General features: G+C 52.6%; 5 protein-coding genes across 18 annotated transcripts in view; 3 read left to right on the forward strand and 2 right to left on the reverse strand.

Annotated features, from left to right (window-relative positions):
- Window positions 1-1241: 1241 nt before the first annotated feature.
- On the reverse strand, window positions 1242-12040 carry RGP1 (RGP1 homolog, RAB6A GEF complex partner 1). Of its 12 annotated transcripts, none has more exons than XM_069576225.1 (12): window positions 6712-7097; window positions 6483-6558; window positions 6249-6383; window positions 5744-5880; window positions 5381-5464; window positions 5122-5271; window positions 4713-4859; window positions 4402-4529; window positions 4010-4199; window positions 3321-3472; window positions 2446-2601; window positions 1242-1902 (listed from the first exon to the last, which is right to left on the reverse strand). In XM_069576225.1, the coding sequence occupies exons 3-11, from the start codon at window positions 6362-6364 to the stop codon at window positions 2548-2550; spliced, it is 1158 nt and encodes a 385-aa protein (XP_069432326.1). In that variant the 5' UTR covers window positions 6365-6383; window positions 6483-6558; window positions 6712-7097; the 3' UTR covers window positions 1242-1902; window positions 2446-2547. The 12 variants fall into 12 exon arrangements, with proteins under 12 accessions (XP_069432326.1, XP_069432327.1, XP_069432328.1 ...); XM_069576226.1 differs by having other exon boundaries at window positions 6486-6558; window positions 6712-6875; XM_069576227.1 differs by having other exon boundaries at window positions 6733-6860.
- MSMP (microseminoprotein, prostate associated) lies at window positions 1986-3090 on the forward strand. Its single transcript, XM_069576253.1, has 3 exons — window positions 1986-2191; window positions 2373-2481; window positions 2845-3090. Exons 1-3 carry the CDS (start codon window positions 2062-2064, stop codon window positions 3023-3025), a joined length of 420 nt encoding a protein of 139 aa, XP_069432354.1. The 5' UTR covers window positions 1986-2061; the 3' UTR covers window positions 3026-3090.
- On the forward strand, window positions 6848-18080 carry GBA2 (glucosylceramidase beta 2). Its single transcript, XM_069576205.1, has 17 exons — window positions 6848-7770; window positions 11198-11289; window positions 11600-11715; window positions 13377-13595; window positions 13898-14137; window positions 14365-14467; window positions 14619-14772; window positions 14860-14985; window positions 15182-15354; window positions 15567-15671; window positions 15869-15976; window positions 16076-16227; window positions 16353-16459; window positions 16596-16738; window positions 16813-16928; window positions 17027-17218; window positions 17493-18080. Exons 1-17 carry the CDS (start codon window positions 7442-7444, stop codon window positions 17772-17774), a joined length of 2757 nt encoding a protein of 918 aa, XP_069432306.1. The 5' UTR covers window positions 6848-7441; the 3' UTR covers window positions 17775-18080.
- CREB3 (cAMP responsive element binding protein 3) lies at window positions 17942-26482 on the reverse strand. Of its 2 annotated transcripts, none has more exons than XM_069576234.1 (10): window positions 26444-26482; window positions 21845-22885; window positions 21582-21729; window positions 21439-21506; window positions 21238-21327; window positions 19662-19768; window positions 19485-19553; window positions 18797-18881; window positions 18615-18699; window positions 17942-18533 (listed from the first exon to the last, which is right to left on the reverse strand). In XM_069576234.1, exons 2-10 carry the CDS (start codon window positions 21980-21982, stop codon window positions 18217-18219), a joined length of 1107 nt encoding a protein of 368 aa, XP_069432335.1. In that variant the 5' UTR covers window positions 21983-22885; window positions 26444-26482; the 3' UTR covers window positions 17942-18216. The 2 variants fall into 2 exon arrangements, with proteins under 2 accessions (XP_069432335.1, XP_069432336.1); XM_069576235.1 differs by lacking the exon at window positions 26444-26482 and adding an exon at window positions 24150-24308.
- Window positions 22203-26781, forward strand: part of TLN1 (talin 1) — a 31661-nt gene continuing 27082 nt past the window's right edge. For both annotated transcript variants that reach the window (XM_069576182.1, XM_069576184.1), the window contains exon 1: window positions 22203-22687. The gene's annotated coding sequence lies outside the window, so the exon portion shown is untranslated. The remainder of the gene's footprint in view (window positions 22688-26781) is intronic.

Raw genomic sequence — 26781 nt, forward strand, 5'->3', positions numbered from 1 at the left:
GAATTCCAAGGCCATGCCCCCCACATGCCAGCCTACATCAGGGCACCCCGCTCCTGTTTTTTTTTTTTTTTTTTTCCTCTTGTTGCTCCTCTGAGATGGAAAGCATATCAGACCTGACTAGGGTGAAGGTGCGGTACAGTCCTCATCTCCGGCCATGTAAGCTGTCTTCTTGGAAAAGGATAGGGAGTTCGGAGGACTGATGAAGCTGTTTCTGAATGGTGACAAGGTGAGAGGGAGGGCAGTCCTCTAGAAGTCAGCCAGTAGTAGTTGAATTGGAACCACTGGGTTACAGGGAGCGGGAGTCTAGAGGTAAATGGAATTGGAGACTTAGAAGGAAAATAGAATAAGTGCCAAAGTGCTGACCCTGTGGGTAGGAGAGTGATAGCTGGAACAGGGGTCTTCGGAGTGTGAAATAGCGAAAGTAATCCGGTGTGGCTGTGGCAATTAATACCAAAGGCCGGCATTAGACACATGAGAAAGGAGAACTTGAGAGTTCACAGGAGGATGGGAAGAAATAGTTCAGAAACCTTATGAGGAAAAGCAGGAGTCCCAAAGTTAGCTGGAAGGATGGAAAAAGGATATGTCTTCCCAGGAAGAAGTGAGGGGTCTTGACCTAGCAAAAGGAGGCTTATCAGCAACTCTGTTCTCAAAGTGGACATTTAGAGTTTCAAGGACACAAGGACCAAAACCATCCTGGAGGTAATTTTTGCAGGAACTGGTAGGATGAAAGGAGCATACATGTACAAGTGAAAGAAGTCTATAGCAGCCCCAACAGAAGCCGTGGGCCATGCACACAGGGCTCCTCCGCATCATTCAAAGAATGGAACATCTAACACCGACCACAGGAGTTTACTCTTTCTGGAGGGCTATGTGCCAGGCACAGCGCTAGGAGCATGACATGCATTATCTCATGGAATCCTCTTGATGATCCTATGAGCTGGTATCATTATCCCAGTTTACAGACAAGGGAACAGGTTTAGAGAGGTGAACTAACTTGCTCAATATCACATAGCTTTTTAGTAGAATTAGGATCTAAATCCAGAGTCTGACTCTTAATCACCAATCTTCAGGTTCTCCAGAACCTACAGGAAATCCAAAAGAGGATGTCAGAGGATACGTTCCTAAATCCTCATTCCGTAACATACAGGAGGAAAGAAGGGCCTCTCTTTGTGAAAACTGGAATGACCCATACGGTAAGGGCACTTAAGAGATGTTCCTCTTTGAAAAGAACCATTCCCAGATATGGCAAGATCTTTTATTTGCTGTGTGTTTGGGGTGATGAACAATGGATAGTCTTATCTCTGGGATGCCTGTAAAAAAAAGGAGACACCTGCCCCCAGCCCCCCACCCCTAACCTCTGAGGGCCAGCCATGTCTCTAGGACACTGCAAGGAGACCCTGCCCTAGGGTCTGAGAGAAACATTCTCCACACCAGGTGCCTGTTTGCTCTCCTGGAGCCTCTGGCCGTCGCACCCTACTGCATCTCCTTGGTTTGGCTGGGGCACAGGATTAGCCATCCCCAGGAAATGCCTCCCTCCGGTCCAGGCAGGGATCCCAGCGTACACACCCCTGGAGAGTGTGTGTGTGTGTGTGTGTGTGTGTGTGTGTATTACGGGGCGGGGGGAGATGGTGGAATGCTTCCTTCTCTCCAGGCCAGGGAGAGTCCTGGGGACCACCTGGGGGCCCTCACCCTACCCCCTCCTTGCTGGGGAAGTGCCCAGTCCAGCGCCCCTTCCCCGGCCACCCTCCTCCCCCTGGCTGTGCGGGGGCATGAATCAGCTCTCACAGCTTATTAAAGCTAGACCTCTTGTTTTCATGCCCTCACCTCAGGAAACAGAGTTACGGCTTTTCCAGCTCCACTCAGCAGGGGGCCAGGGTCCTCACTTTATAAACATCCCCAAGCCTGTGAGAACAGAGGGCACGGAGATGGTGTAAGACAGGCGCCCAGGGGAGAGAGACCGAAGCTAAGGCTCAAGGAGAGGAACAGAGAAGAGCCAAGGAGACGAGGCCAGAGCAGCCTGAACGGAAGCCAAGAAGGGTCCGAAAGAGCTGCGCTGCCGGAATGGCCCCAAGGACACTCTGGGCGGGACAGGCTACGGGAACTCGGGGAGGCTGGGGGGTCATCTACTTGGTAGCATCTCTGCTCCTCCAGCACCCAGGAGTCCACAGCAAGTGCTACTTCCAAGCTCAAGGTAAAGCTGCGTGAGGCCTAAGGAAGGATGGGTGCAGAGGGCACTGGGAGGAAGGGCTCAGAGATGGTCCCGTGGCAGCAAACGCAGACTCCCTGGAGCGGGGACATAGGAGAGACCACACGCAGGGGCAGCGTGCCCTTACTGCTCCGCTCTGGCTCTAACGTTTCCTGTTCTTCCCCAGCCCCCTGCCACTATGAGGGGAAGTATTTCACCCTGGGCGAGTCTTGGCTGCGCAAGGACTGCTTCCACTGCACCTGTCTGCATCCGGTCGGTGTGGGCTGCTGTGATACGTGAGTGACCAAAGGTGGCCAGAGAGAATGGCTCCGATGTGAGGGACTGAGCTGGCCAGGGTGTGACTAGATTGCTCTGACGTGAGAATGAACGGAGTAGCAGTAAGAGGCTGGCTGAACCTGACGATACCAACAAGAAGATGTGAGAGGCTTCAGGTTACAGAGTGAGGGGAGTTAGGTGGATCTGGAGGGAAAATATTCCTGCTCTGAAATGAAAAAAATCCATATATGGCAGGCAAGAGAAATACTGCAGGGCCGGGGGCACTGAGGAGACATGGGAGGAGCGCCGGGGAGGGGATTCGGGTCAGGGATAGAGGTGGACCTTCACTGTCCTGACCCTTCCCCTGTCCTTCGGTTCCCCAGGTCCCAGCATCCTATCGACTTCCCTGCGGGCTGTGAGGTACGCCAGGAGGCAGGAACATGCCAGTTCTCCCTCGTGCAAAAATCTGACCCTCGGCTGCCCTGCAAAGGGGGAGGGCCCGACCCAGAGTGGGGCTCAGCTAACACCCCTGTGCCTGCGGCGCCTGCTCCCCACTCCAGCTAAACACAACTGACTGCCCTTCTGCTGACCGCCCACTGCTGCTGCCACTTCCAGGGAAACCACTAGCAGCTGCCGATTTATTCTGAATAAATAAGTTAACGCTCAGCCGAAAGCCTGCCTCTCATTATCTGTGCCACTGGACCCCAGGTGAAAACAATGGGCCCTACTGGAGCCCAGGGGCTGAGTTCTCAGGATCCTGAAGAAGGCTGTGCCACGTGGGGCAGTTTCAGATGGTTATGGTGCTGGTGCTGGGGCCGGGGGCCGCATAGGAGGCCAGGGTAGGGCTTGTAGGCAGCACCTTGATGGGCAGGTCCCAGCTGAAGGTGTCCACAGGCACTTGCTCAGGCCCCGTCCAGGTGGCGGGCTCAGGCTGTTCCATGGGAGGTAGGAGCACCAAACCGGGTTCTCGGGAGGTGACAAACTCAAAATGCAAACGCCACTTCAAGGACACTGTGGTGGGGGGGGTGGGGGTGGGGGGGGGAGAGATAAAGGCAGAAGCATTAGAGGCCAGGAGTAAAAGCCAAAGACAGGATGTGGTTAGCAAATTAGAAAACAAAAACGAAACCCTGTATTCAGGAAGAGCAGGGAAGTCATGGGGCAGGGAGCCAGGATTGAGGATTTCGCTCAAGAAATCTAATGTGTTGTCACTGGAAACGTGACAATAAGGACAAGAGCATCAAGCACCTAAGAACCCAAGTGTGGGACAGTTAGGACTTGGTAGCTTGAAGCAAATGCTCTGTGGAATCAGAGATAAGTGTACCACAGGGTCCCAGTGGGCAGATGGGGAGAGGAGATTTGCCCAGCTGTTAAGAATTTAGGGGTGCGTGCACCTAAGAAACAGGTTGAAGTTCTGAGGAAGTGTTAAGGGTCAGAGGTTGGATGTGGAAACTTCTGGGCGTGTGTTAGGAACCAGGATCCATTATACTGTACCAAAGCACAGCATTTTACCCTGGGCTCCCCTCGCCCCCAACAAGGTCAGGGTCTCACCAATGGCTGTGCAGAAGCCTGGGGTGGAGCTGAGAGGGATGGGGAGAGAGAAGCTGGTTCTGGTCGTGTGTAGGCAGGACTCCTGGTGCCGGGCATGAGTGATGTGGGACACCGAGGGGGCACCTCCTGCCCCGCGGCGCCGCTGGTACTCAGGCTGCACACGCTCCTCCGTCTGTAAGCTCACTGAGAACTGCGATCAAGAAGACAAGGGTGTGCAGGCAGGCACAGGGACGCGCTGACTCTGGACAGGAGGGCAGCCCAACCTCACGCTGTTTTACCAGAGGGCCCTGGGTGACGCCCACTTCTCCATGCCACCTGTCTTTCTGCAGGCCCTCTCCTTCCACCCTAACCCTTCAGGCCCAGTTCCCCCAAAGTTCCTGCTCCTCTCTCACCTGCAAACAAGCTACAGTTCCTTCTCCTAAGTTTAAGGTCCCCACCACATCCTCGCCAAGTCTGTATACAGATTTGAAGATGCCAAATGTCCCAACTTTTCCTCGGCCATCACTGATGTTGTACAGATCTAGGGAGAGACGGACACAGTAAACCTGGGGTCCATACTGGGGAGTCCAAAAGGTGGGCCTGCCTTTATGATCATGAACTATCTGTGGGTCCTCAGAAGAATCTGGCAGTTAGGAGAGTCTGGCTCCGAGACAGGAGTCCTACAGGGGAGGAAGGGGTGGGGCAAATTTGGAAGGACCCTCACGGAGGCTTCGGCAGGATGTGGCAGCCATGAGGCGCTCCCCAGCCAGCTCGGTGAGCCACGAATCCTTCTTCCCACCTTCATCCTCCTCTAGGAATGGGCTGGATGGGGCTACAGCCTCATCCTGGGGAAACCGGACATCTTGAAGGCCTAGAGAGAGTGTAGAGAGGTGGTGGGAGAGAAGAGCAGTGGTTAGGGTTTTAGATGCCAACCGTCAGGGTTGAAGGTACAGGGCGCCACAACTGAGGGGTAGGCATCTCACCTGTGCTCCAGGACATTCTCTCCCCAACTCCCTCACACCGTGACTAAGATCAGGAAGCTTCCCTCCAGCCCCTTTCACAAACTCTCTAAAGAGCATTACTGCTTTGGTGAGGCTCTTCCCCAGCCCCTCCCTCCAGGAACCCTTGCTTACCAGTGAGCACAAGAACCCTCAGAGGGACCCTCAGTAAAGTGATGGGTGAGTTGACACGCTGGCAGCCAATGGTCAGTTTGTAGACATACTTGACTGACTGACCCCGAAATGAGGGTGGTCCCTCTACAGGCAGCACTTCGCTGTAGGAGTCTGGTTGGGAAGCAGTAGTCAGGGCAGCCAGAAGTAGCCGGAGAGGTCCTCCCTCCAGGAGCCGCAGAAGGCAATCCAGGGGCCCAGGGGCCCAGGGGCAGTCACTCACATGATTTGGACTCTCCAGGGTCTAGCCTCAGGTCACAGAAGAGGATTTTTGGTGGAGTGGAAAGGATACACTGACCCCTCTCACCTAAAAAATAGAAGACTGCAACTTAATAACCTCATTGTCTAGCGCTGGAGAAGGCTAGCGAGCAAGTGGGGACAGTAAGCACTGCCAACACGGGGCAAGCCATTCCTCTTTCCTCAAGGTGAGACAGGAACAGCTTTACGCCCCCTAGAGCAATAATTACACTCCACCACAACCCCAATAGGACAGAGACTGTAATGACCCACCAGAACAATTTGACAACTTCACCCTTGGGTAACAATGATTCCATCCCCCTCTGAAGGCAAAAGCCCCATCTCTAACCTCGGTGTGGAAGAAAGACAGTCTGGCTCTCAGGCTGGACCTCCGGCTGACTGGAGTCGGGGGGAGGAAGTGCCACTCGACTCTCACTGGCGTGGAACTGGCAGTGGATTTGGGCACTGGCCCAGGCCAGAGCCTCACTATGGGAGGAGGAAAAGAGGGCATCAGAGGAGCTCCTGACCTCACAAATGCTCTCCCAAACTCCCTACCACACTGAGAAGACCAACACAGAGAGGTGGCTGTCGTCCGGATCAGAGAATCCAGAACCCCAAAGAGAAACCATTATACACAGAGAAGTATACCACAGGTAGCAGGGGGAGGAGAGAAGAAAGGCGAGCTGAGGGCTATGTCACCCACATCTTCTGTTAACTAGCCCTTCCCTACAATGAGAGCACAATGAACAAGGTGATGGTGATGTAGCCACAGGACAGCCTGAGCTCTGGCTCAGCTCTACAGATAGCAGGCTTCCTCCCAGAAGGGCCGTCTTCTTCAGTACCAGTGTCCCCACCTGGATGCAGAAGTGGCCGTGGGGGGCAGGGGATTGGTGACTGTAACCACACACTCCAGGGCCTCCCCTGCCAGAAACACAGGACCTCTGCTCAGCTCTGCTACCACTTCAATCATGGCAGCTCCGGGATCGGATCTAGAAGGAAACAAGGGGTATCAGAGGTCAGTACCACGGCAGGGAAGGGTGTCTCGGGCGAGCCTGGGGGTGAGGACCGAGGAAACGGGCGTTCAGTACCACGGTGTCAGAGGGAAGCGCCCAGGTTTGGAGTGCGGGAAGGCGGAAGGCAGGTACGGCGGCAGCTGACCGGGCACTGCAGAGGGAGACGGAGCCGCTTAGGGTCCCAGCCCCCCGCCCCTATCGGCTCCAGGTCATCCCCTCTCTTCCCCGCCGGGACCCCTAGGCCACCCCCGACCCCTTCCCTGGAGGTTCCACCTCCCAGCCCTGGGCCCCGGCCGCCCGGCACCTCGCAACCAAGCCCGGATACCCCTCAGATCGAAACAGGGGACCAGACTGAAACAGGGTACTCGGTGCCTCGAAGGCCTCGGCCGCCCGCCCCTCCGGGCCCGGGCCAAGTGCGTGGCTGCGGCCGCGGCAGAGGCGGGACTTCCCTCCGAGTCCCTTCCGGCCGGAAGCGCCGGGCCGGCTAGGCCGGAAGGGGCTGGGGTGGGCCGGCCGCCCTGGGTCACCTTCCCACGGGCTGGTACCCGGGCGCGGGCGCCGCCCCGGACACCGGCCGGCGGGACCCGGCGCCCACCGCGGGGGGGCCTGGTGCCGCGCCCCGGGGACGGGGCCTGGGCTGCGGCGAACTCCCAGGCCGGTCCCGGGGGCGGTGCCTGGAGGGCCGGCCCCGGGGGCTCCTCCCCTCTCCGCGGGCCCAGTCGCCCTTTGGCCGGGCCAGCTAATCACCGCGGCCCAATGACGTCGAGACCCGATCCTTCCCGCCCAGGTCCCAGAGAGACAACCGAGGGTGAGACCGTGGCGGCTTTATTGCTGTCGCCGCCGCCGCAGCAGCAACAGCTACCTGGTTGCACAGAGACACCGGCTCGCCTCAGCTTTCCCCAGTGGCCCGCTTTCCGAGACAACACCTAAAAACCATCCACGTCCACATCTGGGCTTGGCTGGCCAGATACTTGGTACCAGAAAGCTCGGGAACTGAAACCACCGAGGTCCTGGAGACCCAGGATCCAGGGAATATGGGAACCGGAGTCCCAGCCTCGGAGCAGACCAGCTGTGCCAAAGGCGATCCACAGGCTTCTTGCCCTGAAAATGGCACGGAGGCTGTGCAGGTTACAGACTGTCCAATCCCTGAGGACAGTCAACCCCAGCATGAACAGGGTTACAGCAGTGCGGAGGACTCTGGGCAGCTGATGGCTTCCTACGAGGGGAAAGCTAAGGGCTACCAGGTGCCTCCCTTTGGCTGGCGCATCTGCCTGGCTCACGAGTTTGCAGAGAAGAGGAAACCCTTTAATGCCAATGACATCTCGCTGAGCAACCTGATAAAGCACTTGGGCATGGGCTTGAGGTGAGTCGATCCCATTGCCTAGAGGACCTTGTGCCTCACTTTGTTCCAGCAGAGGCAGGAAAGGGTAAGAAAGCAGGAGGGTGCCTTGTCCTGGTCAGGTGGCCCCTATCTATACCCAACATCATCTAAGCCCATAGTTTTGGAGGGTGAGACTAAGTCAGGTCTCTTTGCAACCCACTTCCTTCCAGTAACTTGTCTGTTTAGCAAGAAAGGGCATTTGAGCCTTGTAGTAAGCCTTACACATCTAGGCTCCCTCTCAGGTGCTCTCTCTTCTCTGAAGACTGCCCTTTGGGATTAGTTATACTTTGTGACAAGGTAGAAAAGATACTCTGGCTGTTTCGGTATTGATACAATGTTGTCTTCTTGGAGGGGAGGGTTCTCAACTCCAGATCCCCCTAAGCAACTGGAGTATTCACTGAACCTCACTCACTTAGGCACAGCATTTTATAGTCCCAACACCCTTTGGCTTCTTTCCTCAAACTCTGGCTCCAGGGAGTGGTTGAGAACTTGCCTGCTCTCAACCCTAAGGAGAGGGCGATGAAAGGTAATATTCACTCTATTCTGGAATAGATGGCCCCTGATATAAAAAGCAAAGAAGACCTTTGACCAGAATGGCCCTGCCTTAGGTGTTCCTAGAGATTAGTTATAATCTTCCAGAGCATTTCCTGGTCCCCTGCCCCAGCAAAGGGTTGCAGACAGGCTGAGAGCTTATCCTGGGCTATAGGACTCCTCCGGATCCTCACTGAGTGTTGGGACCAAGACCCAGTAACAGAGACAGGTGCCTGTGAGGACAGAAAGCATCACCCTGAGGTCATCCTGAGTCAGTTGCCACAGTAAACACAGAACTGTGGAGGGAGGCTTCAAGTATGGGAAACCTAGCTTTGACAGCCTCTTAAGTAGAGGTTCCTTCTCTTCTGCGGTCAGTGCTGTGGGGTTGGGGTGGAGAGCCCATGGACCTAACCCAAGCCCTCGGCAGTGGGGAGGGCCTGTTGCTGCCTGGGTGTCTGACTCCTTTGACAGTTCCTCTGGGTGGCCTGTACTAGAGCACAGTAATTCCTCCAGGCTGCTTCTGAAACTGACTTGGCTAGTTTAGACCCTAAAAGGCTTTGGGTCAAAACAGGATCTGGGGCCAGGGTACTGAGAGAAGCACCTTGGGGTGCATGTGGTGGGAACACTGAGGTCAAGAACCTGCCCATGGGCATCTTAGCCCCTCCATCCCTAAGTATAAGCTGAATCACAGATGCCTGAAGCTGTCCTCACCCCCTGGACTCAGATCCCCATCCTAGGACAGGGTGGGGATCACTGACACAGGGGTTTTGAGATGAGATGAGGTCCTGCACTGAGGAGAATGCAGGGGTGAGACAAGAATTCTGAATGATTAAGTTGAGGTTGAAATCATGGAAAAGGACAAATAGATCAGGAATAGCCAGCTGTTCAATGGTGTGAGAGAAACATAGGCCCTAAGAGGGAGCTGAATTGGGGGTACACTGATCAGGAGCCCCAGTAAGACAGAGTTCTCTTGGCCTCAGAATGGTAAGAACTCAATTTTGGTTGCTCTCCCTTTCAGCCCGAATCCATTCATTCAGTAAATATGTACTGAGTGCTTGTTCTGTGCTAGACACACCTTTGTTCTGCTATCTTCACATCTTGCATTTCTCCCTCACCACCCTAATCGGAGCTGTGCCCTCCCTCCATTTGGCAATCCTTTCTGGCCACCAGTTTCAAAGTCCAGTTTCCTCTAAACTGGCAAAGAAGAGCTGCCTTCCCACTGTTCATCTTCCCTCCGTCTCCCCTCACTCCCAGAATGTACCCTCCTGTTCTCTAATCATATTTCTCCTTCACTTGCTCCTGTCCTTGTTTATTTCTCTTATGTTCCACTGTTTGTACATATGTTCTTTGTAAACCCAGCAAATATTTGTTGACTGCAGACCAGGTGCCCTGTGCTTGAAGCTGTGGGTAATAAGCAATAAGTCTTTGTCGCTGTCCCTTTCCCCAGGGAACTGAAAAGTATGTCAGACTCACGTGAGAAACAGTAAAGTAACAGGACAGTGTCTGATTGGGAGCTGAGATAGTGTACATACAAGTAATGATGATATGTGACATGGATATTCCACTTTGTAGCTTTCCTATCTATTGTGTCATTTGTGACCTTAGAAGGGCACAAATGTGCCAATAGAAGGTTATCTATTGTGCCCTTCCAACCATCCCTTGAGGTAGGAAGGGCAAGAGTATCCCCATAGATTCAGCAGGGTTACTTACCCCATTACATAGCTATAAGCAGTGTGCTTGAACAATGGGGATAAATGAACGAACTGCCGAGGGAGGAGAGTGGAATTGGGAGAGAGTCCAGCAGGAAGGGGTTGCTTAGTGAGGACCCACTCTGAATGGAAACTGTAGAAGTATTAGGCTGGGGCTTTCCTGGTGGCTCAGATGGTAAAGGATCTGCCTGCAATGCCTGGGTAGGAAGATACCTTGGAGAAGGAAATGGCAACCCACTCCACTATTCTTGCCTGGAGAATCCCATCGACAGAGTGCCTGAAGAGCTACAGTCCGTGGGGTCACAAAGAGTCAGACACAACTGAGCGACTAACACACACACACACAGACACACACACACACAGCTGAGACAGAGGTCAAAGCCTTGAATCCCAAACAGACACACAGACACACACACACACAGAAATACACAGACACAGACACACACACACACAGACACACACACACAGACACACACACACGGCTGAGACAGAGGTCAAAGCCTTGAATCCCAAACAGAATCATTTGCCTATTGGATACAGAGCTGTGATAAGACCAGGATATATTGGGGTTTTTAGAAGGCTTTTCTGGGATATAATAAGAGAACAAATTAGAAAGCTTACAGTTTAAATGTTGAACTTAAAAAAAGAGACAGAAAAAGGAAAAAAAAAGAAAAAGACCTAAAAGAAGATGGCCCAAAATGTATATGGGTGGGATTTTTTTCACCTTCCACTTAGTGCATTCTCCAGATTTTCAACCTTTCATAATCAGAAGAAAAATCATTTTAAAAAAGAAGGAAGCTATTGCAGCAGCCTATGCCTGTTTATGGGGTGGGGATGATTATAAGTCAGGAAACTAACTGGCCCTTTCAACACCTCAGACAGAAGCTCCTGGAATAAATTAAACCAGTGGTGGAGTCAGAGGTGAGGAAAGATCAGAGAGCTCCTTCTAAGGACAGTAGAGAGGAGAAACAAAGATAGTCCCATGCCATGACCAGGGGTGACTGGGAAGATGAGAAGACCTTGAACTACAGAAAAGTCGAGAGAAGAAGTTTGGAAGTGAAGGCAATGGGTCCTTGGAATAGTTAAACATGGGAAGTCACGGCTGGGTGTCCAAAGAGAGAGGTGACTGCAGGCCCTTGCCCTGACCCACAGCACCCCTTGCTCCTCAGGTACTTGCAGTGGTGGTACCGGAAGACCCAGGTGGAAAAGAAGAAACCTTTCATCGACCTCATCAACTCTGTGCCCCTGAGACAGATCTACGGTGAGCCTCACTCCAGCCCTGCTCAGTCAGAGAGGGCAGCATCCAGGCCCACGTGGAGCTAGGCAAAGAAGCCTTCAGCTTCTTTAAATTGCACTGACCCATTCCCTAGGGTTTCCCCCCACCCCAGCTTTATTGAGATATAACTAACATAGAACACTGTATAAGTTTAAAGTGCACAATGTGTGAATTTGATATTCTCCCCCGACCCCCCATCCCAGGTTTAGGGGAACACATCTCTGTAGTCTAGAAAGTGATAAATGGGCTCTTTTTCATCTCCCATGCCCCTCTGACATCCTAATTCTTTCTCTAGGTTGTCCCTTGGGTGGCATTGGGGGAGGCACTATCACCAGAGGCTGGAGAGGCCAGTTCTGTCGTTGGCAGCTTAATCCTGGAATGTACCAGCACCAGACAGTCATCGCTAACCAAGTAAGAGCCAGGAGGTAGAGCAGAGGTCCCGGGCAATACTTCCCAGGCAAGAAGGGTCTCTTGGCTAGTGTAGGATGTGGCGATTAGAGATGTACATGATTCCATCTAGTATTTTCAGGATGTTTTCTGTGTGCCAAGCCCTGTGCTGGGTGTACTATAGGAATGAGACACTCAGAGTTCCTGTTCCTTGAAAGAAAAAAGGTACCCCTATGCCCTTTATTTCTCTAGTAAATGCCTCCTACCTGCCTTGCTGCCCCAGCTCCACTGGTTGAGCCTGTCCCCAGCCACAGAGAGTCAGACAATTCCGGGATCACTTAACCTGCTTGAAAGATCAGAAGGGAAAACAAACCGAAAGTCTGCAAATGCACAGGAAAACATGCATGCACAGAGCACCCACTGCTTGCCCTGATTTGCCAGCCATCAGCCACTTCGTCACTGCTAGGCCTTTGATTGCCAGAGGCATGTGGACTACCTTTCATCATCACTCTCTAGTGCCCTCCCATGTTGAGTTGTCCACCAAGTTCCTGTTTCCTGTCTGAGGGAGGCCTCCAGCTCATCTTCAAAGGAAAAATGACTAGCAGACCTTGAATTCTATTAATGACACTGCCTTTCCTAGTTCAGGTTCACCAGCCCTGTCCAAGGCCCCAGGCTTCCTCTCTGGCTCATCCCTGAGGTATCCTGAGGCAAATGCCTTCCAGAATCATGACTTTTTTTGTATAATATTTAATATGTAAAGAGACTTCTATAAGGGAAGTACCATTATTATGCCCGTTTTACACATGAGGCAACTAAGTACCATGCCCAAGGTCACATGGTTGGTAAATGGAAGCACTGGGATTCAGAACCAGTTTTCTCTGTGGTTATAAGCCTGTAATGTTAACCATTACCTACTATTCCAACAACATAAAAAAAAATTATTTGATGTATACATTAAAGATATTAGGCGTACTTTGAACTGAGGGAGGAGATATTAACCCCTCACAGCCCGTACCCTCCAGAGCAGTCAGGGAGTCAGAACATAAACGCATTATCACATGCTGGACTGGAAGGGTAGGGGGACACACAGGAGAATGGCTCACTGCTTGAGGGGAGAGATGGCATTTGATCTAGGCCCTGAAGCATGAGGGGTTTTACCAAAAGGAGAATAAACACATGCAAAAGCATGGAGAAGGAAATGTATTGTGCTCAAGGAACAGTATTTGATATGACCAGAATATAAGGGCTTGAACAAGTAATGAATCTGATGGGCAGGGAGAGGCCACCTCAAGAATGAAACTTTGAAAGCCAGGTAAGTGAGTTTAGATTTTAGCCTGAGGGCCACGGAAGTCATTGAAATATTATAAACACAGACTAACATATCTTGAGTTCTCTGTAAGAAAGATCAGTCTGAAATCCAGATGGGGTGGGGCAGAGATGGTACGGGGCTGTCTTAGGGCAGTTAAGACCAGAGCAGTGAGAAGGGAGAGCAAGCAGGGAGAAAGAGAAGGCATGATTTGCAGTGATTCATTGAGTGTAGGCGGAAGGCCTGGGAGAGATGGAGTTAAGCTGTGGGGCGCGGGTCACCACTGCAGGGTCTGCAGGGGAGAAGCTACTCTGAGGAGAAGGGGTCTCATTTGAGATACCTGTTACCCCATTCCAGCCCACGTGCCTTCTTGGTTTAGTTCACAGTGTGTTTGCGCCGGAGAGGACAGACGGTGTACCAGCAAGTCCTGTCGGTGGAGCACCCGAGTGTCCTGCGCAGCTGGAACTGGGGTCTGTGTGGGTACTTTGCATTCTACCACGCCCTCTATCCCAGAGCCTGGACTGTCTATCAGCTTCCTGGCCAGAACGTCACCCTCACCTGCCGCCAGATCACACCCATCTTGCCCCATGACTACCAGGTGAGGCTCCCTCTTGGTTTCCTCTGTGCTCTCCCTTCCCCAGGATCTCTCTCTCCTGGAAGTGTCATGACCTGTGCAAGACAGGGGGTGGGGCGTGAACTTCACGCTGGTTTCCTAGGACCACCACCCGATTGGTCTTCTGTCTCCTAGTAGACAGCTTGTCAGGCAATGTGGGGAGATGCAAGTGGAAGACACTGTATTAGCGGGTATCTGAGTCAGCTCCTTGGTGCCAAGGACTGATCCTGGGAAGTAGGGCCAAAGGGCTACACAGGGACCCTCTGAGTCTGACCTTCTGCTCCCAGGACAGCAGCCTGCCTGTAGGAGTCTTTGTATGGGATGTGGAAAATGAAGGGGATGAAGCCCTGGAAGTGTCCATCATGTTCTCCATGCGGAATGGACTTGGTGGTGAAGACGACGCCCCTGGGGGGTTGTGGAATGAGCCCTTCTGTCTGGAGCGTGATGGAGAGACGGTTCAGGGGCTGCTGCTGCATCATCCAACCCCCCCAAACCCCTACACCATGGCTGTGGCTGCACGACTCTCGGTATGGGGGTGCCTGCCCTATAGCACTGCCCTGAAGCCCTGCTGTGAGCCTGACCCGAGCCCAATCCCATACCACTGTGGTCTCTTCACTTCCTCAGCTCCTGAGTCCTATCCTAACCATAGCCCTCGAGCTGGTGGAACTTGGAGGTGGGAAGATGTAGAGGGGAGTTAGTCAGGAGCCACGCACCTATGGAGTTTCTCCTCACAAAGTCTTTGACCCCTTAACAGGCAGACACAACGGTAACCCACCTTACAGCCTTTGACCCTGACAGCGCTGGGCAGCAGGTGTGGCAGGATCTACTTCTGGATGGACAGCTGGACTCCCTCGCTGGTGATGGGGGGTCTCACGGGGAGGTGGAGGGAAGAGAGAATGTCCCTGTCTTCAGAGCAGGGCTGGGAGGCCTGGTACCAACAGGCCTTCTTCCTATGTCAGGGATCTCTGTGGCCAAAGTGGGTACTCACTCATTTTGTGCTTCTCTCAGGAAAAAGTCTCCCTTCGCAGAAAGGAGTGGGCATCGCTGGGGCTGTGTGTGTTTCGGGCAAGCTGCCACCGCGAGGCCGGCAGCGCTTAGAGTTCTCACTGGCTTGGGACATGCCCAGAATCATGTTTGGAGCAAAGGGCCGGGTCTACTACAGGTGACGGGAACAGGAGTGTGCACGGATCATGGTGCTGGGGCTCTGAGTAGAGCCCATGTTCTCATGCCTCCCCTTCTGCCCACCTAGGCGGTACACGAGGTTCTTTAGCCCAGATGGTGATGCAGCACCCGCCCTCAGCCACTATGCCCTCAGCCACTATGCTGACTGGGAAGAGAAGATCTCGGCTTGGCAGAACCCGGTGTTGGAGGACAGGTGCCAGTGGAGCCCATTTCTTGCCTTTCTCCCAGACCCTCACACTTTCACTAAGACTCTCTGATTCACTCTCCATCACCAAAGTCAACAGAGGTTGTCTGGGATTCACTTGGGACCCCTACTTCACTGAACCCCAGAATCCTTCCTTTCCTGAAGTGCCACCTCATAAGACCATTACCTCCTCCTGCCTCCCCAGATCCTTGCCTGCCTGGTACAAATCTGCACTGTTCAATGAACTCTACTTCCTGGCTGACGGGGGCACAGTATGGCTGGAAGTTCCTGAAGACTCCCTGCCAGAGGCGCTGGTGGGCAGCATGGGTCAGCTCCGCCCCCTCCTGCAGGAGTATGGCCGGTTTGCCTACCTTGAAGGTACGAGCTGCCAAGGGGCGTGGTTTGTGTCCATGAGGCCAGTTAGTGCCCTGCTCCACGGCAGGAGGATGGGTTTTGCCTATCCCAGGGTACTGGCTAGAACATGAAGTGTGATGGTGCCCTACACCCCAGTTCTAGAGGTGTGGCTAGGTAGGGCAGTATGAAGAAGCAACAGGAATCCTGGCAACGTGTTATCTCCTTCATTTCTCCAGGCCAGGAATACCGCATGTACAACACATACGATGTCCACTTTTATGCTTCCTTTGCCCTCGTCATGCTCTGGCCCAAACTTGAGCTTAGCCTGCAGTATGACATGGGTGAGAGTCCCTTTTGTGCCCCTTCTGCTTCTCAGTTCCCCACAGCCCTGAACCTTGGTGGTCCCTGACTTCTCTTCCACTGACATATGTGGATCCTGCTCACCAGTTCCCCTCGAGTCACACACACAGTTCTGTGTGCGACCCCAAGCCTACCCACTCCCTGCCCCGCACCCCCCCTTGTGTATCTGCTCCCCCAGCTCTGGCCACTCTCAGGGAGGACCTGACACAGCGGCGGTTCCTGATGAGTGGGGTAACAGCGCCTGTGAAGAGGAGGAACGTCATCCCCCATGATGTTGGGGACCCAGGTACATGTCCCTCCAGCACAAGGGCGCGTCGCTCCCTCCGTTTCTGCACCCTCCACCTGAGCCCGCAGTGCAGATGACCACATTTCCTCCCCTCCCCAGATGACGAGCCATGGCTCCGGGTCAATGCGTACGAGATCCACGACACTGGAGACTGGAAGGACCTGAACCTGAAGTTTGTGCTGCAGGTCTATCGGGACTATTACCTGACGGGTGACCAGTGTTTCTTGAGGGACATGTGGCCTGTGTGTCTGGTAAGGGACACGTGTGCAGTGGTCTGTGTACCAGGGGCATGTTTCTGGGTGTCTGGGGAAAGCCCAGCTGGCTACTGTTGTCTTTTCTTAGTATCTTGGTCTTCAGTATCTTGATCCCTCTCTAGGCCGTGATGGAGTCTGAAATGAAGTTTGACAAGGACCATGATGGACTCATCGAGAATGGAGGCTATGCAGACCAAACCTATGATGGATGGGTCACCACAGGCCCCAGGTTGGGGGGTAGGGATTTCCAGGGCCTAAGGTGGGGAACTGGGCATCAAGGGATTGTGGGCTCAGTGTGCCTATTATATTGTATAAGAGTGGCTGGAGCTGCCAGGCTGATTCCCCCAACCTCTGTCCCTCATCAGTGCTTACTGCGGAGGACTGTGGCTGGCGGCCGTGGCTGTGATGGTCCAGATGGCTGCTCTGTGTGGGGCACAGGAGGCCCAGAATAAGTTTTCTTCCATCCTTAGCCGGGGCCAGGAAGCCTATGATCGGCTGCTGTGGAATGGTGAGTTGGGGGATCCTAAAGAATCTCAAGGCAGCTCTGGGAGGCAGGAGACTTACTTTGTCCTCCCTCTCCAGGCCGCTACTACAACTACGACTGCAGCTCTCAGCCTCAGTCCTATAGCATCATGTCTGACCAGTGTGCTGGCCAGTGGTTCCTAAGGGCCAGTGGCCTAGGAGAAGGAGACAGTGAGGTGAGAGACTAGGAGGAGAAATCCTAGAGAAAACTAAGGGTTTTTCCTGGGGGTGGGAAGCAAGTATAAAAGACCGTGTTTCTTCCCTGTCCCTCTAGGTGTTTCCTACCCAACAGGTGGTCCGTGCTCTCCAAACAATCTTTGAGTTCAATGTCCAGGCCTTTGCAGGAGGGGCCATGGGGGCCGTGAATGGCATGCAGCCCCGTGGTGTTCCTGACACATCCAGCGTCCAGTCTGATGAAGTCTGGGTGGGCGTGGTCTACGGGCTGGCAGCCACCATGATCCAGGAGGTAATTCACTCCCTTCCCCGGCTCTCTGTCATCTGTACCTTGGCTATCAGACTCCTAATAACCTAATTCAATGCCATCTTATCCATCCAGAGAGCCTCCCCCCTTCCTTGGCATGCATTCTATTGCCTGTCTTCAGGCTTCTGCCTGTGAGCCAAATTTATCTCCCCCACTAGCCAGGAACTCCCTGAGGGCAGAGACCCTATTATCTCCATCTGTCCAGCTGAAATAGCTATTCAAGGGTTGCCAAGTAATGACTTCCCTCTCTCCCCTACAGGGCCTGACTTGGGAGGGCTTCCGGACAGCTGAAGGCTGCTATCGTACTGTGTGGGAGCGCCTGGGCCTGGCCTTCCAGACCCCTGAGGCGTACTGCCAGCGGCGGGTGTTCCGCTCACTGGCCTACATGCGGCCACTGAGCATCTGGGCCATGCAGCTGGCCCTGCAGCAGCAGCAGCAACATATAAAGGCCTCTGGGCCAATATCCAAACGGGGCACAGGACTATGCACCAGGCCCAAACATGGACCAAAGGAAGCCATGGCAAACCCGAGCCTAGAGTGAGTCGTGTGAACCGGGGAAGGAGGCGCTCACAGCCCAGCCTTTAGCCTGACCTTTCCTCTGCCACCACCCCACCCCCAGTCTCCTGCAACCCTGAGCCACCAGGACAATCATGCCCTCCCTTCTACCTACCCACCGTGCCAGTAAAGAGGGGTTGAGGGTGAACCATGTATCAGAATCACTTATTTATTTCTTTCTTCACCCCATCCCCTCACTGCATGACGTGTTCAGGGAGGTCATCTGATTCTCCTAGGCCCTTTCATGGGGTGACAGACATATACAGGTTCAAATAAAAGACCCAGAAAACCAGTGAGTGTGGTGTGTTTGAGTCCTCAGGCTTCCTGACAGGGCACAGGACCTGAGGCTAGCCCTCTCCCATTCCCTTTCCTCCACACACAGACTAGGGGGCACCAGACACTGACAGAGGGCCCCCACATCCTCACATCTAGCCTGAGTATCTGCCCTGCAAGATAACAGATGTGGGCCTGGGAGTAGGGAGCCATCCTTCCTCTCTTGTGAGATTTGCATGCAGGGGAGAAATGGACTCTGGGCAGGAGCACTCTGAGAAACTATCAGGCAGTGGCAATTGCAGGGGAGGCTCTGCTCTAGGAGCCTGGGGCATGCGATGGAAGAGGCAGCAAGAGTTGCTAGCAGCCTGGAGCTCATGGTCCAAGCTGTCCTTTGGTACCTCTGACTGCAGGGCAGGTGGCTCCAGCTGTGGGGGGTCCTCGCTGGGGAGGGCACGAAGCTGACGGGACAACACTGAGGAGACAAAGCCTATTCAGGGGCAGGCTGGGGCTCTCCCCTAGCCCCTCCTTAGTGGTATCCTCAAGGTGCTCTCACCTCTGTGCTCAGCCGGCAGGCTCCCCCTTGTGTCCGAGGAGTACATAGCAGGTACGAGGAGGAGACAGAAGGAGAACAGTAGAACCTGGAGCACAGGAGAAAAGAGATGAAGAAGGGCTCTGCGTTGCACCCCTCTCCCTGCCACCTGAGAAAAGAATATCTCCTTCCATCACCATCCTCACCAAGACACAGGTGCTGCCGCTGCTGGCTTTGTTTGCTGTCTGAATCACCATGGCCTGGAGTCTCCTCAGCTGATCCAAAAGGGACCTAGAAGAGGGGACAGTGAGCACCCCCAGCCTGGCACCTTGCCATACAACAAAACCCTCCTGTTAAGGCCATCCCCTCCATGTGTGCACTGGATCCTCTCTTACTTTTTGCAAGTGATCCCTTCTGTGACCAAAATACCAGACCTCATGAACACAAACACACACGTCTCTGCCCTGACTTAAACTTCTTTTGCAAACCCCTTCAGTGGTTCTCCACTGCCTGATCAACTCTGTATACAATCCTCACCAGGGATTATATTCTCTATCTTCTGGCCCAACTCACATATTTTAGGGTTCCAGCCAGACTGGACTAGGCTGTGTCCTCTCTGCCTAGAATGCTCCCCACCCCCATCCCAGAATCATATCTTCTATCAAATGCCATCTGCCACATGAGGTCTTACTCCCTCTCTTCCTCCTTGATACTTATACTTGTGAATTTATTCCCCATTACTGTGAGCTTCATGGAATCAGAGACCCACTAAAGACCAAGCATCAGACATATGTGAGAGATGCCCGGTGACAAATCAAATATGGAGCAGGAGAAAGGCTGAGACAGTAGTAAGCGGGAGGGATGAGCAAACCCTGATGTGAAAGAGCTGCTTACAGATTCTGTTCCTCCAGGAGCTGTACTTTGTTCTGTAGCTCCAGATTCTGGGCTGTGTATTTCAGGACCCTGGAGGAATAACAGGGATGTGGGGACATGGCCTGTATCCTCCCTTCAAAAACCTCACACTTCCAATTACCTGTTTCTCCCACCCCCGAGTCCAGCTCCCTTTCATACCTGCTTTCTAAACCCCCCACATACACCTTCTTCTTCCTACGGCTCTCTTGAGCAGACTTTTTGTTTCGAATCTTCCTCCGCACTCGTTTCAGGACTTGTTCCTCCATCTGGGAGAAGACAGGAAAAGGGATCCCATCAGAGGAACATTAGACCAAAGAGTTTGAAGGCAACCGAGTTCAATCTTCTCAAAGCAGAGATTCCTTCTACAATTTCCCTGACCAATAGGCACTCTGCTTCTGTCTGAATGCTTCTGTCCTCACAAGCCAAACCATTGTAACAATTTTGTTAGATAATTTTTTTTTAAAACCTTCCTTATGAGCCAACATCTGCCTCTGTTATTTCTACCTGTTGGACTTACCTAGCACCTAATCTCTGGGGCCATAATAGAACAAAGGTCTTCAGCTATTTTAAAGCACTTGGCATTTCTTCAGAGTTAAAAAAAAAAAAAAACTGGGCAAAAATTTTAACTCATCATCTTATCTCTTCTCAGGATGGACTGCATCTTCTTAATATCTGTCAAAGATAATAGGCTCAAAACTTAAGAAGCTTTTTGGCCAATGTAAAAGAAAACAAGATAGTTACTGCCCTTCTAGTGGCAACACTATTAGATAACTGGTATCTGATGATACAACTGGGCTTCCCCAGTGCCTCAGCAGTAAAGAATCTGCCTACAATGCAGGCGACTCAGGAAACACAGGTTCCATCCCTGGGTTGGGATGATCCCCTGGAGAAGGAAATTGCAACGTACTCCAGTATTCTTGTCTGGGAAATCCCATGGACAGAGGAGTTTGGGGGCCATAGTCCATGGAATTACAAAGAGTTGGACACGACTTAGCGACCAAACAACAACAACTAAATCTGATGATACAGCTTCTAAACCCCATTCTCTTCCTTAGTAGCCATATCACACTGTTGACTCAACTTGTACTTTTTTTTGGCCACACCTCGCACTTGTGGGATCTCAGTTCCCAGACCAGGGGATTGCACCCTGGTGCAGACCAGGATTGCACCCTGACCCTGAGCAGTGAAAGCACAGAGTCCTAACCACTGGATTGCCAGGGGATTGCCTCAACTTATATTTTTGAGAAATTAAAATTGTTAACCTTTCTGTTAACAGACATTGATTTCATCATAGTATCACAATACTGTGCATGTGAAACTGCCTCTCATTGCTTGAAACTCCAAATTTCACATTTACTCTTGTTATACTACTTAATTGTTATACTACTTGTTATACTACTCTAATACTTGATTTACTATTCAGCTACAAGTAAATTGCATGAAACCAGTGAAATATAAGTATCAGAGCCCCGCGCTTGTACAGTACTTTCCAAATCCCTTTACTAATATTACCCTGATAATTTTGAATTCTTAGTTAAAAAGAACACCAAAATTTATAAAAGCACTACAAACCAGGATCTGTCCTTGCAAGCAGTATACTAACCACATGCCCCAGCTTCCTACTCAAAAATGTGCTAATCTCTCACCTCAATTCTTTTTCAAGTTACTGATACAAAATTAACAGAACTGGCCTACTTGGAACTCACAACCCCCGTCCCCACAATGGGAGACTTACCTTAGTGAGTGGAAGCATCCCAGGCAAAGTAAGCCCCTCCTTCTCCAACAGCCTTTTCTCCTCCTCAGTCAGTATCAGCCTAGCAATCTCCTGCGGTTCCGGAGAGATGGGCAGCAGAGTTGCAAAGGGATTTCAGAAAGTAACGCGGAATACTGCCCCGACCCGCGCAATACGGAAATAACCCTCCTATAAGTCAAGTACCTGATCTGCCGGCTCCTCCACACACAGTGGAGTCATCTGAGTCCCCTCTTTTCCATAGCTCTCATTATCTGCAAAAGGGAAAATATGAGTAGTCAGGCCTCGGAGTCCTCTCCTTTCCCAAACTTCACTTATTTCAGGCTTACCTAGATCTATGGAGACATGCTCTTGTGAGAGAGAATAGGTGTGGTCATGCTGGACAAGACAGGAGTTAGAGCTGCTGAAAACGTTCAACGATGATGGGGGACTCGGCAGGCAGCTCAGGAAATCCTCCACGTCCCAATCGCTCAGAGACTGCACAGGGTTCAAATTGACAGGCTTTGACCATCACCACCCCCTGCCTCAGGGACACCCCTACCCCGCCCACAAACCCGCCTCACGCCTCCCCGACTCAGAGCCCCCCACTCGCCTCAGAAAGTGGCAGCTCCCAATCCGGCGGAGACGCCAAGGCCTCGTCGGGCGCCGCACCCAAACCACCGCTTTCCTCTAGCAGAAAGCCTAGCAGGTCACGGTCACCCGGGTCCAACGCCAGCTCCATATGAGACATTTATGGAAAAGATGCGCAGAAACACAGGAGTTCACCTCGCCACCCGGACCCTATCCCCAACCAGGCGTAACCGCGACGGACTGTCAGTCGGCCCCACCTATCGGCTCTTCAGCGGCGTTTTCCTCCTAGCTGCTGGCGAAGGCTCTGAAACCGGGACACGCCTTCCAGACTCCACTCCCCGCTAGACTTCCAACAGAACACAAGTGACGCACCTACCCGCGAGGCATGCCGGGAGTTGGAGTCCCCCACCCCACCCCGACGCGGAGGCTGCCGCTGTACGCGCCACGTCCAGGGCGCGATGCAAATAGAGGGGACGTGCCTTCCGCCCCCGCAGTCCCTGAGGGCGGGCATTCTGAGGAAGCGGCTCCGCCCCGGGCTAGAAAAAGGAAGAATTACAGCCTAAAAGGGAACTAGGGCGCAGTTCTGGCGCTTCCTCGGGACTGCACCGCACCCTCGCTTCCGGCTGGGGAGGGGCTGCCGGTCGTCAGCGGGCTCCCGAGCATCGAGAGCTGGGGCCAGAGCAGCTTCCTGCAGTGCCCGCGACCATAGAGCGCGGGCCCAGGGCGCCGCCCGCGGGTGGGGGACGTTCCCGGGACGGAAGTGGCCGAGAGTGTCGAAGGGAGGGCGAGGCCGCAGCCCGAGAGCCACCGGGAGAACGAGCGGGTTAGCGGGCCGGCGGGCGGGGCACAGAGCCGGGCAGCGCAGGTAGGCCGGACCGGGCGAACTGGGGCCTCAGGGTGGGGCCGCGACACCAGGCCTGGGAGGCGGGCGGGCAGGGCCCCTGACTTCTGCGTCTGTTTCGGGTCATCTTGGAGAGGTTCGCGTCCGGTGTATCTCTGCTTGTGCTCTGAGTTAAATAGGCAGTTTTTCGGCAGCCAGGCCCTTCCTGGAGCAGTCCTCGGCCTAGGATAGTTTAGAGGGAGGGTGAGGAGTGGGTGGCAGTGTGACGCAGGGCGGGGATCGGCTTTGAGGTTAGCTGATAGCGGGTACGTGAGCAGGAATGGGTGAGTTGGAGATTAGGTGGAGTTGGGTTTTAGGAGTTAAGGTTAGCTTTAGGAGTGTGCAGCTGGGGTTAAAATTTAGATTTATTAGTGTGAGGTGCGTTTTGTGTAGGTGAGGTTTGGATTAAGGGCATTATTTTGTTTTCTATAACGACCAACATTAGAGTTCAGGTTAAGGGTCAACAACAGAAACTAAGTTAGAAGTCCAGATTTAGGGATTAGAGAAGGTTAGCATAGCCAGTACAGGGGATAAACAAGAAAGGGGTGAATCAGGAATCAAGTGACAAATGAACTTTAGGTTTAGGGATGAAGATTCAGGGTTAAAGGTCCAGAGTTGATGCTACAGGTAAAAATTAGATCAAAATTAGGGATCAGGGATTGGATTCAGGTATGTGGTAGGACAGGGATGCCTGTCAAATCCAGTACTGGGAATCAGGAGACAAATTATGGTCAGCATTAATGTTAGAAATTTCAGGCAGTTTTCTGTGCTGTAGTTGAGGTCAGGGTAGTTGACCTCAGGCAGGTGAAATTTAAGAGACTGGCAGTAGGTAGATGCCCTTGTTTTGTGGGGAAGGCTTCTTTGGCCCAGGGAAATGACAGACTAATTTCAGGCTAGGGTTCTGGGCTAGCTGGAATTGCTGGCATCAGGGATTCCAGCTTAATTCTATTCTCTAAGCCTCAGGCTCTTGCTGTGACCACCACAGTTGAGGGCAAGGGTTCTTGGATCCTGTTGTTTACAAGGTAGGAGTTAGAAAAGAGTTAGGGACCCAGGACATGTACAGGGCTTAGTAATCGTGGTGGACTGCCTAGGGGAGAAGGGACTGGTGATTAAGGGGGAAGCAGACCAAGGACACTGTTCCCATGCAAGAAGAGGATGGCTTAATTCTCTGAAAGTTCAGCCCTACTACCTCCATTTTCCCTCAGTCTCTTGAAATTAAGCCTTCCTCTCCAACTCTTCTCCCTGGCCCTGCATTTCACACCCTCAGGCATACCCACTGACAGAATACTTCCCTTGCCTTTAGCTTTCCCATGCATTTCATGTTACCTTCTCAGCCTCAGTTCTGCCTTCCTTCCCACCTCTTAATCCACACATCCCACCTTCATTTACCCTCATCCACATCTGAGCTTTCCCATCATTTTAAAGCACTCTCCCACCATATATTTACCTGCTCATTCACCTACATATCTCCTGTTTATCTGCTAAATACCCCACCACCAGCTCAACACTACTGCCAAGCCCTCACAGTCCCTGCTATATACCATTCCCTGATTCTAAGCCTCCTAATTTCTTGGTCCAGTTATAGATCCCCTTCCCCCACTCCCCCAACAGAAAAGAGGAAATGAGACCCAAAGAGGAAACTGGGTCTTGCTGATCCCACGCCCAACCAGGCCACTGACCACACCCCCTTTCACTCCCAGCCTGACCCTGCCACTGACCACAACACTGTCCCCTACCCAGCTTGACCCAGCCACTGGCGTCAGCCCATCCCCCTCAACTCCATTTTTACTTAGACACTGCCAGCGTCTCTTCCCTGTCCCCCTGTTCCACTCATTTAACCTAATTTAGCCACTGACCACACATCTCTTCTCAACCTCCTACCGCCTGACCTGTCCTCTGACCTCATTCCCTGTCTTAGCCTGGATTCACGTAATTGTTCTTCCTCTTCCCCCAGGCTGATTCAGTAACTTATTATATCCCTATTTTTCCTACTGTTATCTTCCCTAGCTTGTCCTTGCATTTTTCTCTTCCCCCATTTCCAGTCTGGTAGTAGTCACTAAGCCCATCCTTTCTGCCCCTACCTGACTGCTAACTGCATCCCCTAAGGCAGCCTCATGTTTGCATTCTTACCTCCCCCTGTCCTTTCTTTCCCCTCTCCCCAGTACCTTACCTAAATTCAGGCACTTTGAAGTACCTGCTGATGACTGGAAGCTGTGGGCTTCCAGCCTCTCTTTGGGCCCTGGTTCCTGAGTTAAGCCTGCCATCAGATCCTGTTGGTTCTACCTCTTCAAATTTCTGATGAGTGGCATCCTCTCCTCCATTCTAATTCTGGCTTCATTACCTCCGACTTGTGCCAGTGCAGGGTCTTTATAACTAACCTCCCTGGTAGCTACCGGAGTGAGTTTCCTGAAGTCTAGTTCTGGTTGTGCCCCTTTTCTGATCATCGCCTCCCTTGGCCTCCTGTTGCCCTCTTGTAGGTGAAATCCCGCATCTTCCTCCTGAGTCCACCCCTGCCTTTCCATCCTAACCTTGACTTCCCCATCACTGCTTACTTGCAGGTACCCTGTGCTTCAACCAGCCTGCTCCTCACTTCCCTGAATGCTCCTCCGTGATTTCCTGCTTTTCCACCTTTGCTTATGCTATTCTCTCTGCCTGGAATGCCACCCCTGACTCATCTCCGGCTGGCTGGAATAGTGGAGAGAGCTTGGGCTTTGGAGTCAGAAAGACCTGGGTTTGGATCCTGGCTTCACAACTTATTAGCTGTGTGACTTTGGACAAGCACCTTTGAGCCTGAGTTTCCTAATCTGTAAAAATGGAAATAACGACACCTACCTTGCAGGGTTGTTGTAAGGATTAAATGAAATTGTGTACACAAAGCAATTGACATATCGTCAATAAAAGATAGATCATTGTTTTTTCTTATTATCTTTTTTGTTTAAATCTTAACTTCAAATGACACTTTTCATGGAGACATTTTAGTCCCCTTTGCCTGACCTGAAAGGGATCTCTCCTATGAGCGCGTACTGTTTGGTTCTTAGCTCATTCTGCCTTCTATTATAACTCTGTATGTAGCTATCCACTCTGCTGAGGGCAGGCGTGAGTGCTTACCCTTCTTGGTTCCCAGCCACTGAGAACCAGGGCCTTCCCCACAACAGACCCTCAGAACTGCTCACTGGAAGACTGGAAGGAGAAAGCCCACAAGAGAGACATTGGGGCTGAGTGTTGTGTGCTTGACGACAGAGGTGGAGTCTTTATGGGAAGATAACGTTGTTGTGATGGAGCTGTGTAGGGGCTGTGTGCTTGAGATAATGTGTATGTATGTAGAGACTATAAGTAACTTTGTAGGAAAGAGCTCAATGCATAGGCTGGGGTACATTTAGGGAGAATGAATATTCATGGATCAGGATGGAGGTAGGCAAGGGTTATGCTGGGGGAGGTCAGGTCCAGCCCTTCAGCTGCCCAGTCCAGCCCTAAATGAGCCTGCCGCAGCCTGAGGCCGGATATGTCAGTCTCACCCACAGCCCTCCCCTCCTCCCCGCGGTTACAGACTCAGAGGCCAAATTTGGTAACAGACTTGAGTGTTACTCCCCCCAACCCTCTTACATTCTGAGTCTGTCTTCAGCTTTCTCTCTCCCTCTGTCCCTCTCTGTAACTCCCTGTCTCTCGGCAGCTCCCTCTGTAGGTATCTGCTCTGACTATATTCTCTATGTCCCCCAAATTCCTTACCCCCAGTACACTTACATTCCATTCCTTGCTGGGATTTGACCTCTGTCCTCTATCCTCCCTCCACCTCCACCCCCCCCAATTGCCCAACTCCTCTGGAATGCATCTCAGGAATGTCTTGAGGGAGGAGGAGCTCTCTGGGAGGGGGACATGGTGGGGGGGAATTGTTGCTGTTCCATAAAACATGACAGAAAGTAGAAAGGGGAGCACAGTTCTCCAGCCGGAACAGGAACTGGATAGCTTCTCCCCTTACTTCCAGGGGCCCGCTTCTGTGCTCTCATTGCCCCCAACTCATTTGATTCCTTTTGCTCCTTCACCCACTTGTAGCTGTGTGGGTGTCCACTCAGGACCAGCTT

Source organism: Ovis canadensis, chromosome 2, assembly GCF_042477335.2.
Source record: "Ovis canadensis isolate MfBH-ARS-UI-01 breed Bighorn chromosome 2, ARS-UI_OviCan_v2, whole genome shotgun sequence".
NCBI classification, from domain to species: domain Eukaryota; kingdom Metazoa; phylum Chordata; class Mammalia; order Artiodactyla; family Bovidae; genus Ovis; species Ovis canadensis.

Bases quoted from the DNA above. Each gene is read 5' to 3' on its own strand.
- RGP1 (XM_069576223.1), bottom strand. From the start codon at position 6,364: ATGATTGAAGTGGTAGCAGAGCTGAGCAGAGGTCCTGTGTTTCTGGCA. The intron at 5,272-5,380 runs GTGAGTGACTGC...CTTCCCAACCAG, and splicing joins CCCTGGAGAGTCCAAATCAT to ACTCCTACAGCGAAGTGCTG. The intron at 4,200-4,401 runs GTGAGAGAGGAG...TCTTGATCGCAG, and splicing joins GAACTGTAGCTTGTTTGCAG to TTCTCAGTGAGCTTACAGAC.
- CREB3 (XM_069576234.1), bottom strand. From the start codon at position 21,982: ATGTCTCATATGGAGCTGGCGTTGGACCCGGGTGACCGTGACCTGCTA. The intron at 21,328-21,438 runs GTACTTGACTTA...CCGGAACCGCAG, and splicing joins TGGAGGAGCCGGCAGATCAG to GAGATTGCTAGGCTGATACT. The intron at 18,534-18,614 runs GTGAGAGCACCT...TTGTCTCCTCAG, and splicing joins CCTGCCGGCTGAGCACAGAG to TGTTGTCCCGTCAGCTTCGT.
- GBA2 (XM_069576205.1), top strand. From the start codon at position 7,442: ATGGGAACCGGAGTCCCAGCCTCGGAGCAGACCAGCTGTGCCAAAGGC. The intron at 13,596-13,897 runs GTGAGGCTCCCT...TTCTGCTCCCAG, and splicing joins TCTTGCCCCATGACTACCAG to GACAGCAGCCTGCCTGTAGG. The intron at 16,228-16,352 runs GTAAGGGACACG...ATCCCTCTCTAG, and splicing joins ACATGTGGCCTGTGTGTCTG to GCCGTGATGGAGTCTGAAAT.
- MSMP (XM_069576253.1), top strand. From the start codon at position 2,062: ATGGCCCCAAGGACACTCTGGGCGGGACAGGCTACGGGAACTCGGGGA. The intron at 2,192-2,372 runs GTAAAGCTGCGT...GTTCTTCCCCAG, and splicing joins GTGCTACTTCCAAGCTCAAG to CCCCCTGCCACTATGAGGGG. The intron at 2,482-2,844 runs GTGAGTGACCAA...TCGGTTCCCCAG, and splicing joins GGTGTGGGCTGCTGTGATAC to GTCCCAGCATCCTATCGACT.